The sequence below is a fragment of the Myotis nattereri genome (assembly GCF_964212035.1).
Source record: "Myotis nattereri genome assembly, chromosome: 16".
Taxonomy (NCBI): Eukaryota; Metazoa; Chordata; class Mammalia; order Chiroptera; family Vespertilionidae; genus Myotis; species Myotis nattereri.
In genome coordinates, this window is record NC_138091.1 from 44811730 (window position 1) to 44832248 (window position 20519).

General features: G+C 55.9%; 1 protein-coding gene across 3 annotated transcripts in view; it reads right to left on the reverse strand.

Moving 5' to 3' along the window:
* ABCC3 (ATP binding cassette subfamily C member 3) overlaps positions 1-18264 on the reverse strand; it is a gene marked incomplete at its 5' end in the record, with an annotated part of 43405 nt that extends 25141 nt beyond the window's left edge. For 2 of the 3 annotated variants that reach the window (XM_081110553.1, XM_081110552.1), the window contains 8 exons: positions 3401-3592; positions 4702-4833; positions 5505-5566; positions 5791-5916; positions 6668-6805; positions 7029-7154; positions 7491-7667; positions 18182-18226. In XM_081110553.1, the coding sequence (XP_080966679.1) occupies positions 3401-3592; positions 4702-4833; positions 5505-5566; positions 5791-5916; positions 6668-6805; positions 7029-7154; positions 7491-7667; positions 18182-18226 (998 nt within the window). Of the gene's footprint in view, positions 1-3400; positions 3593-4701; positions 4834-5504; positions 5567-5790; positions 5917-6667; positions 6806-7028; positions 7155-7490; positions 7668-18181 lie in introns of all 3 variants that reach the window. The other variant, XM_081110554.1, reaches the window with a different exon arrangement.
* Positions 18265-20519: the final 2255 nt, after the last annotated feature.

Sequence of the window (20519 nt, forward strand, 5' to 3'; positions counted from 1 at the left end):
GGAGGGCTCTCCAGGCTGCTCCCTCTACTGCCCTCCCCTTCCCCCCTCAGCCTCCACTCTGTCCCCTGCTCTGAAACCTCTCAGGGTGGGGGCTGCTGCCCACCCCCCAGACCCGGGGGACTGAGCCCAGTGCTGCCTCAAGACCATGACCTTGCTCCCTTCTGCCTTCACCTCCTTTTCTATCTACTGTGGCTCCCACTGCCCCTTCCTTCTATCACTCTCATCACCAGCCTCACCTGCCTGCCTTTCTTTCCTGCTTGGACCACATGGCAGGAAGTAATGCCACATGTTCCTTGATTTGACTTTCCTGTGCCTTCTCAGAGCCTACTGCGTTGACCATACAGATTCTTGCCCCTCAAATCCATCCTCTCCAACATCAGCCAGCCCCAGTGCCACCTGGTGACCATCTCCAGGGCCCTACCCACCTCCTCTTCCACAGCCCTCTTTACTTTTCTAACCTTCTGATCCGTCCCCCTCTCTGCCCTCACTTAACTCGTCCACTGAGCACTCCCCACCAGCCTTAGGTCCATGTGGCCAAGACTCAACTCCCCACCTTGCCCCGTGCCCAGCCCCCTCCTCCCACTGAGTTCATCATCTCAAGAAAAGATCCAGACTCTCATAGCCAGTTAGCCTGGAGGTCAAATCACCCCCGGTATTGCCGACAACAATCAAGGCTTAACTACAACAAGACTGCGCACAAAGACCACTAGGGGGTGCACCAAGAAAGCATAAAAAATGCGGAGACAAAGAAACAGGACAAAATTGTCCATGGAGGATATAGAGTTCAGAACCACACTTTTAAGGTCTCTCAAGAACTGTCTAGAAGCCGTCGATAAATGTAGTGAGATCCTCAAGAAATCTAATGAGACCCTCGATGTTGTGATAAAGAACCAACTAGAAATTAAGCATACACTGACTGAAATAAAGAATATTATACAGACACCCAACAGCAGACCAGAGGAGCGCAAGAATCAAGTCAAAGATTCGAAATGCGAAGAAGCAAAAAACACCCAACTGGAAAAGCAAAATGAAAAAAGAATCCAAAAATATGAAGATAGTGTAAGGAGCCTCTGGGACAGCTTCAAGCGTACCAATATCAGAATTATAGGGGTGCCAGAAGAAGCAAGAGAGCAAGATATTGAAAACCTATTTGAAGAAATAATGACAGAAAACTTCCCCCACCTGGTGAAAGAAATAGACTTACAGGTCCAGGAAGCGCAGAGAACCCCAAACAAAAGGAATCCAAAGAGGACCACACCAAGACACATCATAATTAAAATGCCAAGAGCAAAAGACAAAGAGAGACTCTTAAAAGCAGCAAGAGAAAGAAACTCAGTTACCTACAAGGGAATACCCATACGACTGTCAGCTGATTTCTCAACAGAAACCATGCAGGCCAGAAGGGAATGGCAAGAAATATTCAAAGTGATGAATACCTACAACCAAGATTACTTTATCCAGCAAAGCTATCATTCAGAACTGAAGGTCAGATAAAGAGCTTCACAGATAAGGAAAAGCTAAAGGAGTTCATCACCACCAAACCAGTATTATATGAAATGCTGAAAGGTATCCTTTAAGAAGAGGAAGAAGAAGAAAAAGGTAAAGATACAAATCATGAACAACAAACATGCATCTATCAACAAGTGAATCTAAGAATCAAGTGAATAAATAATCTGGTGATCATAATAGAATCAGGGACATAGAAAGGGAATGGACTGACTATTCTTGAGGGGGAAAAGGGTGTGGGAGATGCGGGAAGAGACTGGACAAAAATCGTGCATCTATGGATGAGGACAGTGGGTGGGGAGTGAGGGCAGAGGGTGGGGCGGGAACTGGGAGGAGGGGAGTTATGGGGGGGGGGGAGAAAGAGGAACAAATGTAATAATCTGAACAATAAAGATTTAATTAAAAAAAGAAAAAGAAAAAAAAGAAAAAGAAAAGATCCATCCTCCTCCAGTCACCCGGCCAGAACCCAGTCACCCTTGACGCCTCCCTCTCCCTGGCACACCACACCCCTCCCCCATCTCCAGAGTAGCTGCTGCACCCTATCTCGCTCCTGGCCTGGGCTCTCATCTACCCTGGTTGGCCCACTTCCATCTGGCCACACGCCTTACATCCCCCACACTACTGGCTGGGAATCCTTCCAAATGCAAAGCAGATGCCCCTCCCCGGCCACAAATCTTTCAAAGATCTCCCTCTCCCTTTGTGAGTTTTTTTTCTGCCCCTCCCTCTGCATGCCAGCATTTAGAAACACCTGGAGTTCCTGAGTCATGCTGTCTCAGGCCTTGGTGACTTCCCCTCCTTCCTCACCTGGTTCACTAACCCCTGCTTGTCCTTCCAAGTTTGATAACCTCTCTGGCCTGCAAATGTCCCCTGCTCCTTCCCAAGCTGGCCTCTTCACCCCTCCTGGGGTTGGTCCAGACACCTAGTTCACCTCTGCCCGCACTGTGTTCTCATGGGTTTACACACTGGTTTCTCCCACCAGATGCGAAGACCATCCCTCGTGGATGTCTGCATCCCTAGCATCTGGCACCATTCCAGTACCCTGGGGCTCAATAAATATTCAGTAAATAAATGAGGGCATGAATGGAGGGGAAGGAGTTGGCGGCTCTGAGGCTAGGCAGCGCTCTTCCCCACCCTCTCATTTGAGAGCTCCTTCAAGTCCAAGCCGCTGTGTGACAGACGAGAGAGCCTATCACCTGGGAAGAACGCTGTAGCTGGAGGTCAGAGCCCTGCACTCAAATCCATCTCTCCCAGCTGTGTGCCCGTGGGCACGTCACTTCACTCTCTGAGTTTTTTGCTTCCTCACTTGTTATTTTTGTTTATTTTGTTAATTCCTCACCCGAGGATATTTTTCCATTGAATTTTAGAGAGCGTGGAAGGGAGGGGGAGAGACAGAAAGAGAAACACCGATGTGAGAGAGACACACTGATTGGTTGTCTCCTGCACCCAGGGGTGCTGGGGAGGAGCCTGCAACGGAGGTACATGCCCTTGACCAGGAATCGAACCCAGGACCCTCAGTCTGAGGGACAACGCTCTATCCGCTGAGAAAACCCAGCTAGGTCTGTTTGTGTGTTTTTTAATTTAGTTTTTCTGCTTCCTCGTTTGTAAAATGGGAATAGGGACACTTTGTAGGATTGAAAGAATGTTAATGCATTCAATAGGGAGCCTGGCACACAGGAGGTACCCGGTAAGTGTAAGTTGGATGCGAATGGGGAAACTGAGGTGAGAGGCACTGCCACTGCCAAAGGGCACACAGAACATGGAGAGGGCCCCTCCGGTTCCTGGGCTGGGGCTCTTTCCACTACATGTTGTCCCTTCCTCTGGGCTCAGTCCCCAGGGACAGCCAGCCATCCCCCTGCCCAGGGAAGGGCTGCAGCAAGAGGGAGGGTGGTAAGACCTGAGCAGCTGTGGGTTGACGAAGGAAAGGAGGTCCTGGATCAGCATGAAGCACGTGCTGGTGATGAAGCCGGGGCCAAAGGTGACCAGCAGGGCCCGCAGGAAGGAGGGCTCCCGGGGCCTGGGCCGGCCCGCCAGCAGCTCCTCATCCTCACTGGACACTGTCTTCCCAGATGCCGCTGCGGCCTTGTGTCTGGTCAGGGAGGAAGGAGCAGTGGGTAGGAATGGGGCCCAGGAAGCCAAGTGCCTGGGATGAGTGGGGTGGAGAGGGGAGCTTCTTCCTTGACTTTCAGGACTGGGAGGGGGATGGGCAAGATGACTGTCCAGGTAACTCCCCAGGAGACTCTGTCCTCAGGTGCTGGAGGGTATATGAGTGGTACCCTAACTGCTACCTAGGACAATAACCCGGCAATGGCCAGCCTCTGGCTTGCTCCCGCCACCCCAGGGAGGATGCTGAGAGGGAAGGCATGGGCAGGGAAGGCTAGTGGCCCAGTCACCAGGGAGCTGAGCAGGGAGGGGGTAGAGGTGACACGAAGGGCCAGAGAAGGAGTGACCACGCAGACTGGGGGTCCATAGGGCTTCCCAGAGGCTCCCAGCCACGGAAGCCACGGCATTGCTGACCAAGCTCTAGCCGGTGGCTCCCCCGACAGCCAGGCGGTAATCGGGGCTCTGACTGAACACACACTGAAATCCCGGGGAAGGGGCCTGTCCCAGGGCCAGCAGTGGGAGGGAGGGAGGACTCGGAGCCCCAGCTCTCGGCTGGGCAGGTGGCCAGAGATGGGTTCCCTGACGGGAGGCTGCCAGTGGGGAGGCCCCTCAGCTGGAGGGCCATCTTCTCCAGCCCCTGCCCCTCCTAAGGGAAGACCCTACAATCTACCCTTCACTCGGGCCTGGCGGTGCAGTGGTGAGAACAGTGGGGCCGGACAACTGGTGTGGATTCCAGCTCTGCGGGTCTGCCACCACCAACGAGGGGACGTTGGGTGCTGCATTATGCCTCTGTGTCCCCAGCTGTAACGAGGGGACAGCAGAACGCACAGGCACAGCGTAGGGCTGCTGGAGATTGAGCTCCTCTCCGTGCTCAGGGCCATGCCTGGGGGAGAATCTGCTCCGCAAGTGGCTGCCATTCTCTGGCCTCAGCAGAGCCGGCCCACCCAGGCCCGAGTGTCCCACCTCAGGACCTCCTACCCCTGCTCTTCTCCCTGCCCTCGCCATGCAATCAGCCCAGGTCCAGCAGCCTCCCCGCAGGAGACCAGGGTGCATGAAGGGGCCGGGTGGAGGGGTGGGGGACTGGGAGGGCCTTACTGTGCTGCCTGCTTTTGCTGCTTCTTCCAGGCCTCCAGCAGTCTCTGCACCACCACCTCGGATCGATGCTCCTTGTTCAGGGACCAGAGGTCCTGATCTTCCAGGGGGCGCCGGTAGCCAAGGATGGCCAGCCTGGGGCAGGCAGATGGCCCACATGGGGGCAGAGTTTAGCAGCCTGGAACTAGGACCAGGGAGTCCAGAAAGAAGGGGCTCCCCAGGGAGGTATCTCCGTTATTGCCCCCGTGAGCAGGCTGGAGGTCACTGCCTCCCACCCCAAGTTCCTATCTCAGGCCCCTTCTCTCCCTCCTCCCCAGATGCCCCCTGGACCCCTGGGTCCTGGTGATGAAGTGCCTGCTGGCTGGGGCCCTCTTCAATGCAGCGCAGTTAGTGAGCTGTCACTCAGGTCACAGACACAATTATCCTGCTCAAGCCACTCTGACGGGTGGCCGAGGAGATGACAGAAGAGCTCAGCGCTAATTAAGGTTTCCTTCTAGCCCCTGGGCCTGTCCTCGGCACCTGCCAGATGACCTCTGCTGAGGCCAGAAGTCAGCCCAGGAGACACTCACCACAGCAGGACACCCAAGACCAGGCCTGGCCTTTGCACTCAGCCTCCAGCCCAAACACAAACAGGCTTCCCCATCCTCTCCTGCCCCAGGGCCACTGAGGAGGGGGTCTGGGTGGAGGGGCCAGCCAGGCCCAGCTCCGCGGGCCCCTGAACTTCCAGCCTGCTCCCCTTCCTCCCTCTCACCCCCGATCTCCTGGACCCCTCCCTCTGGCCCAGCCTAGAGGAAGAACCAACTCACTTTGTGAACCACCAGAAAGACAGGCGGGAGAGGAAGCCAGCGTCGGTCTCCGGGCAGGGGTTCTGGACAGGGAGAGTGGAATGGGGGAAATCAGGAGTGCCCAGCACCCTCTCACGGCAGAGAAGAGGGAGGAGGCCCTTCGCCCTCCAGCTCCAAGCCCAGGTGGCACGTGTGGAGGTGACCTGGGCATGGAAGGGACTGGAAGGGACTGAAAGTGCTGGGAAGGGCTGCCTGAGGGCCGGGGCGTGGAACCTCCACTCCCACCCAGCCTCCGTGGGAAACTCACAGGGTCGACGTTCTTTGGGGAGAAAAACGGTGGCTTCTCCCTGAAGCAGGACAGGATGAGGGCAACGAACACCAGGACGAAGTAGATGTAGAAGGTAGTGAAGCGGAAGGGGTCCAAGATCTTGCCCTGGGGGGACAGCGGGAGGAGCATCAGAACGCCAGGCTCCTCTGAGAGAGGGGGCGGGTCAGGAGGGGCCCCGCTCAGTGGGGACTTGCCCTGCCTCAGGCACTGTGCCGAGCACCTCACCTGCATCACCCTGTCCAACCTCCCTTGTCTCCCCTACGAGGTAGGAAGTCTGACGCCTGCTTTCCAACGGAGGAAATGAAGCTCCAAAAGGCTAAAGAATTTGCCCAAGATCACACAGAGTAAGTGGATCATTCCAAGCCTGTGCTGATGAATGTACGTGACGGCCTCCCCTTGAGAGGGAGAAATGGGGAGATGCTAGATTTCCTACCACCAACCATCGCCCACCGCAGATCAAGAGGAAGGCCAGGAACGGAGGAAGGTGGGAAGAAAGGGGACAACAAGATCCTGGGACTTCCAGTTGAGCCAGGATTAGCCCAGGCTGTGTGTCTTCACACAGAAACTGGCAACTGGTGGAGGCTACAGAACAGCCCCTGCACTCCCATGAATACCCACCCATGGCCCCATTGCCCTGAGTTACACTGGTCCTCAGCCTGACCCCGCCTCCCCGTTCTGCTTCGCAGCAGAGAGACAGCAAGTAGAGAACAACACAAAAAGGACTGAACCCAGAGGAAGTCCTGGGCGCCAGGGAGGCGCAGAGGGCAGGAGCCTGGGACCAGCAGTGACCTTGACCCTGACTGAGTTCACCTCCTGGGCAGGTCTGGATCGGCCCGGTGTTCCTCTTCCTCCTTACCTCTTCCATGGCTGAAAGGATCTTGGAGCGGAAGGGGATGATAGCGCAGACCACACACAGGAACCAGAAGATGATGAGGACCCCCGAGGACTGCACCCCCTGCAGCCGCTCGTACTGGATCAGCAGGGTGGCCAGCAGCTGTGCAGGGAGGGCAGGGGGAGCGGGGCTAGAGCACACACACACATCTGGACTTGCCTCGCTTCTTCCCCATCCCATGGTCAGATGTCTGTGGGGTCACCCCCATCCTCTTCCCACTGCTAAGATGGGTCCAGGTTCTCCTCAGAGCCCATGGTTCCCCGATCACAATCCCACAACCCACTGGAGACCCTCCCCCACTCAGCTTCCAGGGTCCCCCACTGACCATGGTGACCCCCACCACCAAGGGGGTAACAAAGAAGATGGGGGCGGGGGCCCAGCCGTGGACCAGGCCATGGAAGGAGTAGAAGAGGTCAGCCCAGGAGACGCACCACAGCAGGACACCCAGGACCTACAAATAAGGTACAAGTTGGAGCGAACATGCCCAGAGGTGGGGACAATCACTCCTTGCTCCTGAAGCTACCAGACCTGCCTGGGCCTGGCCCTGAAGGCTGGGATGGCCCTGAGGGCTGGAAGCTTCTCGAGGGAGGGAGAGCCCTGATGGAAAATTTGCTTGTACCTCCCCAAGCAGGGACTATATCAGTTGGCTGCAGACTCACTTGGCAAGCTGCCATGGCCCCATGGCTCCTGCCTAGCTGCTGAGGGTGAGGGAAGGGACTCATTCAAAAAAGAACCCCCCTCCCGGGGGGCCCCAGCCCCACCCGCAGGAGAGCCCGGACCCCCTGACCGTCTTGAGCCTGGAGAGGAGGGAGAGGACGATGTAGCCTTGGTGGTGGTACCGCAGGTAGAACAGGTAGCAGGGCAGGGCGGCCCACAGGTAGATGCAGGGGACCCAGGCCAGCAGGGAGTTCTGGAAGCAGGGAGTGAGGTCCGGGTTGTCTGTGTGCAAGGACAGGTTGGCGTCCTGGGGGCAGAGGGAACAATTCAGTGCTCTGGCCGCCTCCTGCAGAATTGAGCTCTCTCTCCAGGGCCAAAGGGACACTCCATGTGCACGGGGTCAGAGGGGTGTGAAGATGAGAGAGTAGGTGTGCAAACAAGTGCATGTTGTCCCAAGTGTGAGCTCCCCCAGGAGGTCCTGGTTGTCCCATTTCCTCGTATTCTCTCTCTCTCAACTGCGGTTTAACGTAAGTACAATAAACTGCACCCATTTAGAGTACATGACCCGATGGGTGTGACAGTGTGCACAACCGCAAAGCCACTGCCACCACGAAGACGGAGAAGACTTCCATCGTTCCACAAGCTCCCTCTGCCCTTTTACAGCCCACCCCGCTGGCAACCACTGACCTGCTCTCTGTCATTCTAGAGTTCTACTCGTTTTCAAATTTAATTTTTTATTTTATCAGAACAATCCAGGCACCTGGTGGAAGAGCCCACGTCCTCGCTCAGCCTCTCCCAAGGTGGGCCAGAGAGCTTCCCTGAGAGTTCATGCCTCTCCTTGAAAATGAGGGAGGCCACCCCCCACCCCCCCCACCTCACCGGGTGGGTGTAAGCTCAGAGGAGCAACAGGATGCGGAGCGAGCTTTGTGAAGGACCAAGCCCAGGGTGGCCAGCCATCTTGGTTTGCGTGGGAGTGTCCCAGGGAGCCAGTGAGTCCAGACAAGACCCCGCTCTTGTCTTTGACTCTAACTCTACCTAAGAACTTTTTTGGGAAGAGATGGACGAATACATGCAAACACATATTTTACTGGGATTATCTTCTCCAAGCCCATCAGTCAACTAATCTTTTTTTTCCTTTCTGGCAACGAATTAGATGTTCTTTACAGAAAGCCCAGAAAATATAAACAATTTTTAAAAAAAAAAAAACCATACGCACAAAGAAAAAACAATACGACAAACAAAAGTAAATAATAAAACACCACCCACAGTTCATCTACCTAGAGACAACTGTTAACAACTGTTAACCCCCACCTTCTAATTGAAAATCGACATAATTATCATTTTTATTGTTGTCAAAGTTATACATGCACATAATTTAAAGAGTCAAACTGTGAAAACGAAAATGGTGCCTTGCCTCATCACCTCCCTTTGAATTCCTTTCCCAGGGGTAAAGGAACGGGCTTTCTTCTGGCACCTACTTCCATAGTCTAAGCAATTTGCTTTTATTATTATTATCTGATTTACAATGATTTGATAATTCCTATTTGCTTTTGCTTTGGAAGGTGAGGCTGTGCCTCTCTTATGGCCTAGTCCAGTGATGGCGAACCTTTTGAGCTCGGAGTGTCAGCATTTTGAAAAACCCTAACTTAACTCTGGTGCTGTGTCACATATAGGCATTTTTAGATATTTGCAACCATAGTAAAACAAAGACTTATAATTTTGATATTTATTTTATATATTTAAATGCCATTTAAGAAAGAAAAATCAACCAAAAAAATGAGTTCGCATGTCACCTCTGACACGCATGTCATAGGTTCGCCATCACTGCCTTGGAGCGTCCTCATCCTTCCAGTGTAGAAACATCACAGAACTTTTGTTAAATAAATATTCAAAGTTTACACTTTTGGACCATGGATGTGTTGTTCATTGCAAAGTTCACTACAACTGGCTGTACCTCTTTCGAGTGGTGTGACCTTGGGGTTGGGTGTAAGGACACCCCGTCCCCATTACTGCCTAGTGGTCTGTTGTGTGAATGGACCCACGTATGTATCCATTCTACCGTCATCTCAGCGAGCCCATTAAGCCCATCCACTTAGATGCCCTCCGGGAGCCTGTCCAAGGCCACCCCTAACTCAGACTGTTAGGTCTCCCAGCCTGCAGTGCATGTCCCATCTCTCTGGGTCCAGTCTGAGCCTCACCTCCTTACAGGAAGCCTTCCTGGGGCTCCCCAGCCTCCAGAGGGGCTTTTCTTTGCTTCATCCTGCCTGGCCTTGGCAGCCAGGTAAAGGTCCCTTATGTTCCAGTGGCACTTATGTGGTCATTAACTGGCTGGTTGATTCAGAACAACTTCCGGAAGTAGAGGGGAGGAACAGTATTAGGCCCAGCTCACAAAAGACATAAGCAGGGCTTCCCCTGCTCTGGTAACAGGTGCAAGGACACCCAGCCTTCTGATGCCAAACTGGGGTTTCTCCCAGGCCACGCCCCCTGTGCCTAGGAACACATCCTCTCTCCTATAGAAACGTGAGCCCTTGAGGACAGACACGAGGCCCTATTTCCTGGCCCACATCCTCCAACTTCCAGCACAGGGCCAGCTACGCAGGAGGCGCCCAGAAATGGCCTACACATTGATTGACAAGGGAACCCGAGTTCAAGGGCATGGCAGGAAATCCCTGCAAGCCAGCGGCACGGCTCTTTGAGGCAGGCGGGGTGTGACCACAGGAAGAGCCAGAACCTGATGCGGAGGACCCGTGAGGGTTGCCACTTTTGGACGAGGGAGCCATGGGCGAGCTCCTTCATCTCCCTGAACAGCAGTCTCCCCGTGTGAGTCATAACGGGAGTGATGACAGCCCTGGGCAGCTCCCCACAGCAGAGCACAGCAGAGTCGCTTGACTCAAACAGGGCCACGCGTAGGGAAGCAGGCGATGGAGCAAGAGGCAGTGGGACTTGGTTTCGATTGCACAGACAGCCTGCATTGTGACAGCCATCACGAGATCTTGGGGGCGTGAGGACTCAGTGGCTGCTGTGACCCTCCGGGAGTTCGGGCCTGGGCTCCCTGCTTTCAGATAAGCATGTCTCAGCTGGGCAGAGTCCCCTCCAGAAGGCAGGGGTGTGGGAAAATGCCTATTGTCTTCACTAGCAGAGAGGTGTGGACAAGGAACCCAGAAGGCTGGCGATCCTTGAAGCCCTTGCAAAGGTCAGGGCGGTGCACCCATCCTTAGCCCAGATAATGGTAGCTGAAGCAACTTCCCCATTTGCTGAAGGGCTAGTCTGCCTGTTACTGGAAATTGCCTGCCTAAGGGCTATGGCTGGGCACCAGTGGAAGTCCTTCCTCTTGAGTTGGACTTACCCGCCTGGCCCCCCAATATTCCCAAATGATCTCCTGTCTTTTCTTTCTCATCGGTGTGCGGCTCCACTTCCAGATCCTGAACCCTGAACCACGCGGGACGTGGCGGGAAACATTTACAACAAGCGGGTGCCCATCCAGGCCTCTGTCCTCAGAGCTAGGACGCCGATGGGATGTGTTCCCTGCCTGGCCTTGGCAGTCAGGTAAAGGTCCCTTATGTTTCAGTGGCACTTATGTGGTCATTAACTGGCTGCGAAAGACATAAGCAGGGCTTCCCCTGCTCTGGTAACAGGTGCAAGGACACCCAGCCTTCTGATGCCAAACTGGGGCTTCTCCCAGGCCACGCCCCCTGTGCCTAGGAACACATCCTCTGGGGGGCCAGGCCGCAAGTCCAGAACTGAACTCCCGCCCAGCCCCTCCTCTCCAGCCGGCCCACCTCGACGGAGGGTAACCTTTCCCTTCTCCAGGCCAGATCCTTGGAGTCATCATCCTTAATTCTTCTCTTTCTGTCACACCCCACATTCAACCCTCCAGCAAATCCTGATCACTGCCTTCAAATGGTCAGGGTGAGTGAGTTGAGAGTGCTGTAGTCAGAAGGTTCTTATCTATAAAAAGGCAACTTCATCTGGGTCTCCTTGATATATCCAGAATCCTACTGACTCTCTCCGCCCACTCCCCCACCGCCATAGCCCCCCCTCAGGGCTCCTGCTCCCACCCCTGCCACTTGCCCAGCAGTCTTTTCCAGTTGCCTCCTGCACGCCCCCTACTGGGGATCGAGCCTGCCCTTGACTGGAATCAAACCTGGGACCCTTCAGTCCACAGGCGGACACTCTATCCACTGAGCCAAACCGACTAGGGCTGTTGTTGTTGTTCTGTTAACCCTGCCCTGAGGATATTTTTTTCATTGATTTTTAGAGAGAATGGGAGGGGGGAGGAACTGGGGGAAAGAGAGAGAGAGAGAAACATCAATGTGAGAGAGACACATTGATTGGTTGTCTCCTACACATGCCACAACCAGGGCTGGGAATCGAACCTGCAACCCAGGTACATGCCCTTGACCGGGAATCAAATCTGAGAACCTTCGGCTCACGGGCCAACACTCTAACCACTGAGCACCCCAGCCAGGGCTCTCCCGCCTCTTTGACCTTATCTCCCTCACTCACTCCACAGCTGTCACCCACACAGTTCCCACAGCAACAACAGCTTCCTTAATAATGCGATTGAACAGCTGATGGACCTTACAAGGGCCCCTGCCTGGGCACTGAGGCTGAAATCCCTGTAGACGCCAGCCGGGGGCAGGTGGGACTGAGGACCCTAGAGCCCTTTGAGCCAGCTGGCCACACTCTGTCAGGGACTTCCCAGCCCCCACCGCCACCCCAGACTTGTTGACAGCCTCTATCATCAGAAGAGTAATTACTTCCTTAATCCTGTGGGGTGGGGAGAAGTGGGAGAAGGGATCAGCCGACAAGTTCATGTATCTCAGCAGAAATGGAGGTGCAGAAAGGGCTCTGATCCCCATTCACATTCAGTGACCTCCTGGGGCTAAAACAGCTGCCTCTGGAAGGGCCTGGGTGGGGGGCAAAGCCTGCTGTGCGGGGTGATGGTGGTGGTGGGGGCTGGGGGCGGGGGGCGGGGACGGGGTGCGCTCTATGGCTCACAGGCCCGGCTGGCCTGGCCACTTCTGAAATGTGCCGGCCCACAGCAACTTCGGTCATTGGAGCATCACTGTGTTCCAGGATCATCATTTCATGTTCACGACACTGAGACCCTCGGCTGGCAAGTGACGGGCCCAGCTCCCATGGGCTGACACCGGGGCAGGAACCCGGGCAGTCTAGCTCCAGAGTCCCCACCCTGAACCCCGGGTTCTAGGGTCCTTCCTCTGTACCCTGTAGGACTCCAGCATGACACCCCGCCTCAGGGATAGGACACATGTCCAGATGACCTGAAACATGAAAAATCTGCTTTCAGCCCTGCAGCCACCCCCCACCCCCACCCCAAGCACCTCCTTGCTTACAGAACGGAGGGGAAGGGGCTGCATGGAAGTAACAGACTAGCTGGGTCCTGGGAGCCGGTGCACTGGAAACCTGAATATCCAGTTAGGAGGAGAAAGCCAATGGAAGGTTAAGCCTCAATTATCCCTCTCCCCCAGCACCGCCCCTGGCGAGAACTAGCCCCAGGTGGGGGAGGGGAGAGGCCCAGCCACCCAGCAGTGGTGCACGCAAGTCTCAACCCTCCACCGGGATCCGGCTCCACCTGCGGCCCGGGACAGTCCCACCAGGGTGGGGTGGACAGAGCCCAGGCTCCTGCCTCCCAGGTGGGTCAGTGCCAGTCTCCGCCGGGACCCCCCTCCCTGGGGGCTGGCCTGGTGCCCCGAGAGCATTTCTCTGTCTGGGGGCCAGGAGACGGCCTTGGCAAAGTTCCCTCCCAAATGCTACTTCCCTGACTCATTTCCTTCCCCAAGTGAGGGAGCAGCAGGTTGGGAAGCAGCCAGCCTGGGGCCACAGGGACCAAATCCTCCCACCAGCAGCCAGGAACCCAGAATTTAAAGCCACCCAACCCCAGCTTCACCGTCCCCAGCTGGGATGGAGGCAGGAGATTCTAGGGGCCCTGGAATCCGGGGAGACCGGTTCCTGAGGGAGGAGCTTTGGTGCCCACCTGCCGACCTTAGGGGCCCTGCCAATGCCAGTTTCCCACAGCTTCGCATGCCACTGTCTTTATTTGAGAGTCAAAGTACATTGGAATCAGTCTCGCCCATTACTCATAAGTTCCGGCAGCCGCCTACGCAGGCGGGCGAGGAAGCAACCCAGGAGGAGAAGCCTGGGAAGACAGGGATACCCGGGAGCCTGAAAGCCCGAATCGTGGCCTGGCCACCTTCTCCCTTCCCCAAGCCTGAGGCTCAGGCTCCCAGAACCGGCACTGGGCAACTAGACCTGAAGGGGGCCCCAGAGTCCACCTACGATGTAAATTCAGCTGGAGCCCAGAGACCGTGAGCGATTCACCCAAAGTCACACCACTAGTGAGTGACAGCTGGGACTAGCTGGAACAGAGGAGACAGGCAGCTGAGCCTCTGAGGAACTAGGGCTTTGCCACTCCCGGGGGTGGGTAAACAGTCAAGGGGACAGTGAACGTGCCGGCCCCTGACCAGTGAGAGACCCAGAGGCCTCTACCAAGAGCTGCTACTAGGCAAACTCCAGGCCTGAAGTGGGGAGAGCGCCAGGGAAAGAGAGGTCTGGCCGTCTCAGGGGAAGGACCAGCCAACCTCTCATTGGCCACGTCTTCCCTCTCTCTAGTCGGAATTTCAGGGTGAGACCCCAGCTCCTTCTTTGACTTGAATCTTCTCTCTGCCATCCCCACAAGTGGTCACTCATCATGGGCTTGCATGCCCCCAGTGACGGGGGAGCTCACTGCTTGTCAGGCAAACATCGCCATCTTTGGACAGCTCTGACGGCCAGGACCTTCAGATTGCGCAGCCGTCATCAGCCTCCCCGGGGCTCCCTGGGCCATCAGATCGAGGCTGATTCTGCAAACAGGTCAAGACCTCCTGAGGGTAAAGAGCACGGCCCTTCTCCATGCACGGTCTTCACCCCCCGGCTGCTGCTCAGAACAGAGAGCAGTCCTCCAGGCAGGGGGCAGGAGGGTGCAGCCAGGGGGCAGGAGGGTGCAGCCAAGGGGACAGGAGGGTGCAGCCAGGGGGCAGGAGGGTGCAGCCAAGGGGACAGGAGGGTGCAGCCAAGGGGGCAGGAGGGTGCAGCCAAGGGGGCAGGAGGGTGCAGCCAAGGGGGCAGGAGGGTGCAGCCAAGGAACATCCCCACCTCCTTCATTCTGTCGGCATCTCTGTCTTTATGAGCCTTGAGCAATTTGGTCGTAATTTACTCTTTTAGAATTTTTTTCTATATGAATACCCAAGGCACACTCAGAGATGTTGGTAATCTGCCCCAGAGTAGGTAGAGATGAGAGAGAGGTTTAAAAAAAGAGATAAACCATCCACCCAGTACATGGTGTGTGGGCGCACAGGTAGGGGTCCCCTTGAGTCTGCTCCCCTCAGATTCATCTGGGGCTGAAATGGATGGATTTATGCAGGAGGCTGCCCATCGTCTTCACTAGCAGAGAAGTGCAAACAAGGATCCCTGAAGGCTGGTGATCCTTGAACCCACGGCAGGGCCTGAGTCATGCACCGACTGTCTAGTCCTGACAATGGGGGCTCAAGCTACTTCCTAACCAAATAGTCTCAGAGTAAATCCTTCTAATATTTACTGACCTTTATGATAGCCTGTCTATAACTGCAATTACCTGCCTGACGAAGGGTTTTAGGTTTAACCAAAGTTGAATAAAAGGTTGGCGAAGCCTGGGCACCAGTGGAGGTCCTTCCCCTTGAGTTGGACTTGCCCGCCTGGCCCCCCAATATTTCCAAATCATCTCTTGTCTCTTCTCTTTCATTTGTGTGCGGCTCCTCTTCCAGATCCTGAACCCTAAACCACGCAGGACGTGGGGGAACACACATACACCAGATTTAGCCCCCACATCCCCAGCAAACAGCTGAAAAGGGAGTCCCTGGCCCAAGGACCCTGCCAGCCCCTTTCTTGTAGGTCTTGCCAGCTCTAACACTCCCTTCTAACTTCATTTCTCTTTCTCATCACTCTTCTTCCCAGGAATGCCATGACTTGCCATCCACAGAGAGTTTTTTCGTTCTCAGCGTCATTTCACATTCCCTATCTCATTTGATCGCCACAAGAATCTTCTCAGGTGGTTAGGAGATGGGTTATTTCGAAATTTCCCGGGTGGGAAAACAGGCTGTGGGGCTATGAAAAGACTTGGTAGAGAAACCAGTGGCTCAGAGGGGCCTGAACCAGGCCCACCTACGCTCGCCCCCACACTTCCACTCCTGTCTCAGGAACTTCCTGGGTGCCCTGAACCACTTCCCATAAGGTAGCTCACCCCCAAGCCCCTAAGAGAAAAGATTCAGGTGCAGATGTACCTGCATAATACGAAATGCAAATTAGTGCACCACGAACGAGTAGCCCAGGGTCCCAGGCCTTTTGGGTAACCGAGCCAGAGCGGAGGCTGTAGCTCCAGCCTCCCCTGGCCTCAGACCCTCCCTTGTCTCAGTTGTGCAAACCTTCGGAGGATGAGCTGGGAACCTTCCTGATTTCTCCCTGCCCCGCCCTCCGTCACCAGCCACACTGGGTGCAGCTGGGGACAGCTTTCAGGAGCCAAGAAGATCACTGGGAGGTGGAGGGTGTATAGAGACTGCGGTGAGGAAGAGTCACTTCCCTTGACCTTGTCCTTTGAGGTATCCGAGCAGACACCCCACGTAGATGACATCCCTCAGACCTAATATAGATGTGGTGACTCCCATGAACCCTGAGGTCCTCAGAGCAGATACACACGGCTCACGAGCCACAAGAAGTTCAGGGACAAGGAGGCCCAGAAGCCCAAAGGGGCACAGACAGGCAATGGCAAAGTGGAGACCACATCCCAGGGGTGCCGCTCCCCAGTCCAGCACCCTGCAATTGAGTGCTGTGTGACCCTGACAAGTCCGTTCCCTCCCTGGCACCCAGCTTCCCCAGCTCTACAATGAGAGGCTGGGCTAGCTGCTCCAAGCCCCCACGCTCTGATTCTTGAGTTCTCCTCCAATATCAGGGAAGGGTAGAGTAAAAGGATCTCTAAGCCTGGAATAGGAAGAGAATCCTGAGTATCCCAGCTCCAAGTTCCTCAAAGCTTGTCTCCGCACAGCCCTAAGCTCTCAGGGTCACTGTCCACCCAGGAACGGGGGGGTCCTTGCACTTGAGGCGCGGACACCATCTGCCCCCTTGATTTGCAAGCCCTCTACTTGGTCACCCAGACGTCATGGCCAGGCCACAGCCACCCCAGCCAGGCTCAGGTGGGCAGAGAAAGGACATACAGTTTGCCCTTGAATAACGCGGGTTTTGAACTTCCTGGGTCCCCTCAGATACAGACTATTTCCCATTGATCCACTCAGTTCAATGGAAAGGCGCAGTTCAAACCCACGTTGTTTAAGGGTTAGCTCGTGGTTGGGAATTCATGTGCTGCATTCGGAAGGCCGCCTTAAGTTATGCACACATTTCAGCTGCAAGGGTGGTCAGCACGCCTGACCACTGCGCTGTTCAAGGGTCAACCGGGTACTCATGAGCCAAAGGGGCAACCATCAGACTCTGGTGAGGAGTGCCCGGTCCAGGCTGAGTGACAGCCGGTGCTCATGTGCGGGGGGTGGGCAACAAGGGCAGCTCCAGAAAAGTCACATCATCTCCGGTTAACCCTTCAGTGACCCAGAGAGAAAGAGAGATTCTCCAAAGATACTTTTTCCTTTTTTCTTTTTTTTTTACAGGTGCTCCATTGCCCCAAGTTTCAAAAATCCATGTAACCCCACAGCCCATTCCACACACAGCCCATAGTGGGGTTCCTGCCTGTATAGACACACTTATGCGCACACACACACACACACACACACACACCCAGGTAACACACACCCAGGTAACTCATACACAAATACACACCCATGGTAACACACACTGGGCGCGCACACACACACACACACACACACACACGAGGCATATATGTCCAAATACTTGAAATGGGAAAGGGTTTAGAAACACAGGTCCAGAGGCCCCGGATTTGGGACCAGCCTATGCTGGGCATTGCCTGGGCGACCACACACAAGCCCCTTAAATCTGAGCCCATCTGTACAATGGAGACACAGCACCACGTGCCTCCCAGGGCTGCCCTCCGTGGGCCGGCAGCTGCAGGAAAGCTCGGGGCTGACAGGGAATGCACCCGAGCTCCTGGGGCCTGGAGTCAGCGCTGGAAAGCACCCTGACGGCTTAGAAAGGGGTTCGGTGTACCCACAAAAGGCCGGCTTTTCTAGTCCGGCTCTGCGCTCCTCTAGCGAGGTGACTTAGGCAAGTCCCTTCCTCTGGCCGGGCCTCCCTTTCCCATCTGTAGGCGGCCGCTGGCCCAGGTGATTCTGGAACCTGTAAGGGCCTGCCTCTCCCTCCCCAGCCCAGGGCAGTGAGGGCCGCCTGCTCTCCAGCTGCTCTTGCCCCCAGAAAGGAAGGTGGCAGGAACCCCTTACAAGAAGGGCAGAGTCCAGTGGAGTCAACCTCCCCAATACCTGGTTGAACAACAACCCTGGATGCCCTGGGCCAGGGGCAGGTGTAGGAGAGCTCCCCCGCCCTGGGACGGGGCCCTCAGCCTGCACCCTGCGGCCAGCCCCAGGCGAGGCGGCAAGTGGGGGCACCTTCCGATTCCGAACGCCACCCACTGCGCCCCAGGAGCCGAGCGCCGCGGTCCCAGCTCCTCCACGCGGCGGGGGAGGGCAGGGCAGGGCACGTCCCGGGCGCCCCGAGGGACCGGCTCTGAGCGGGGCGGTCGGCACCCTCCCCGGCGCCGCTCGGCCCCCTCCCCAGTGCGGTCTCGGAGGCCTGCCGGGGCGCGCGCTCGGACCCGAGACACCTCCTTACCCAGAACTTGGAGCCGAACTCCCCGGAGCCGCACAGGGCGTCCATGGGGCCGAGGCGCGCGGCGAGGCTGGCGAGCGCGGTCCCGACCCAGCCTGGGACGCCGCTGGCGCCAGAGCCTCCTCCGCCCCGCGCTCCGCCCCGGCCCGGCCCGCCCCGCCGAGCCCTACCCCCAGGCCCTTTGGGTCTAATTCTGGCATCTCCGCTCGGCGATTGAACCCGAGCTTCGCTAAGGCTGCGGCTCCGGGAGGGACTTTGGGGCAGCGGTGATGGTGGGGGTGGGGAGTCCTTGACACGGTGACCGCCCCCGAGTGGCCACCGGGCCGGTGGGAGAGATGCCGCTCCAGGTCCTGAGGCTGATGGGACCGGAGCAGGTCTGTTTCCAAGGGGCTCCCGCCCGCTCCCGCCCCGCACAACACTGTGGGGCCTGGTGAGTCACTGAGACCCAGAGGGACCTAGCAAGACTCTCTGGGAATAGGTCCCTGAGAAGGTCACTTCATCTCGAGCTCAGTCTCCTGATCTGTAAAATGGGTAGAGCTGGTCTTCCCAGACAATCCAGAAGGCTACCCCTCCCCACAGTTCCCGGGGAACCAGCAGACACCCACCACGATGTGCACAGGAGAGGGCAGGGGCAGGGGTTTAGCATCTGGGGTGGCTTCCTAAGATTCCCTTACGTTGCTGCCGTCCTGAGGGGCTGGCTCCCTGGTCTTGTGGGCGTCTCTTTAGTGTCACTCTGCGCTTCCACTTTCACTTTGTCAAACAGGGGTAATCCCAGTACCGACCTCCTAGGGTTACTTTGAGGATTAAATGGGAAAGGAATGTAAAACAGCAAGCACGGCGCAGGCACACTGACTCAGCACCTGACATGTGTTAATTGCATCCATTTCAGCCTGGTCAGGGGAGAGGACCGGCTACCGGACCCTCCTCTGCACAGCCCTCCCTCCCTCCCTGTGTTGTATCACCCAGTGTCTGGCTTACCTACCCCAGAAGACAGTGGGTACGAACCAATTCTTGCTTATGGCTGTATCCTCAGCATCCAGGACAGTGCCTGGCAAAGTCGGTCCTCAGGAAATGTTTGCTGACTGGCTAACCGAGTGGGATAGTAGGCAGTTAGACAGACGTGAGCAGAGCAGGAAAGCTAGGCCGGGTACAGAAGCTCATCAGGGCAGGAAGTCCCAGATACCAGGCGAAACTGGGTGTTAAGCCCAAAAAGTCTAAATTCAGGATCGCTTCTGAAGAACTGCCCCATAGCCTTATCCAAGTTCATAAGAGCTTTAATAAGAGACACTTACATACAAGGGCAAAGCAGCTACTTCCAGGGGTGGCGTGCGGGCCAGGAAGAATCCACACCCCCCTGCCCCAGGACAGGGTCCCTTTTAAAGGGGGTTCATAGCGGGGTTATAGGAAACCCAGATAGCGGGTAGTTGTGTGGCCCTCCCCAGAGAACAATGAATCACTAATTAAAAGGAAAGTTAAAGATAACATCAGGCAGTTATGACATTCTATACATTCATTAACCGTCTTCCCGGGGGCTGATGTTCAACTTGGGGCAGCATTCCAGTTTTTGGGGTAGTCAGCCAAGCATGAGGTTACAGGGAGTTAAACAGTCGCAAAGAGTTCAACATCTCCCAGAGACCTTTACTGCTGGAGCCATACTGCATCTTTTTTTAAAAATATATATATTTTATTGATTTTTTTACAGAGAGGAAAGGAGAGGGATAGAGAGTTAGAAACATCGATCAGCTGCCTCCTGCACACTCCCCACTGGGCACGTGCCCGCAATCAAGGCACATGCCCCTGACCGGGACCGAACCCGAACCCGGGACCCTTCAGTCCGCAGGCCGACGCTCCATCCACTGAGCCAAACCGGTCAGGGCCGTACTGCATCTTTAAAGGAGCTCCCCTACACTGGGAAAAGAAGTATTGTCGGGCCTCCCCACCCGGTGACCTCTCCAACTCTAGCTTATCGCTGGCCATGCAGTTCAGACCTCCCCCAGACCTTCGCTCCCCTAGCATGTCTCTAATCAGGTGGTAGACCCCCTTAGAGCAGGAAGAAGGGGACCGGAGAAAAGCCTCACATGGTCCCCATACAAGTCCTTGCAGGACTACGCCCTGAAGCGTCAAGCTCAAGACAATGAGGTTCTGACCCACATCAAATAATCCTAGGAACAAAGGCTCTGGACTGTGGACCACGGAGACAAAGTCTAGGCTTCAGTTGTATGTTAGCTCCAGGCCCAGAAAAGCAGCAATGAAATGGCTGGACCAGCTGCCACGACTAAAGATCCCCCGTCCCGCGCCCCTCCCCTCAAGCCAACCAATCAGTGGAGACCATGACACTGAG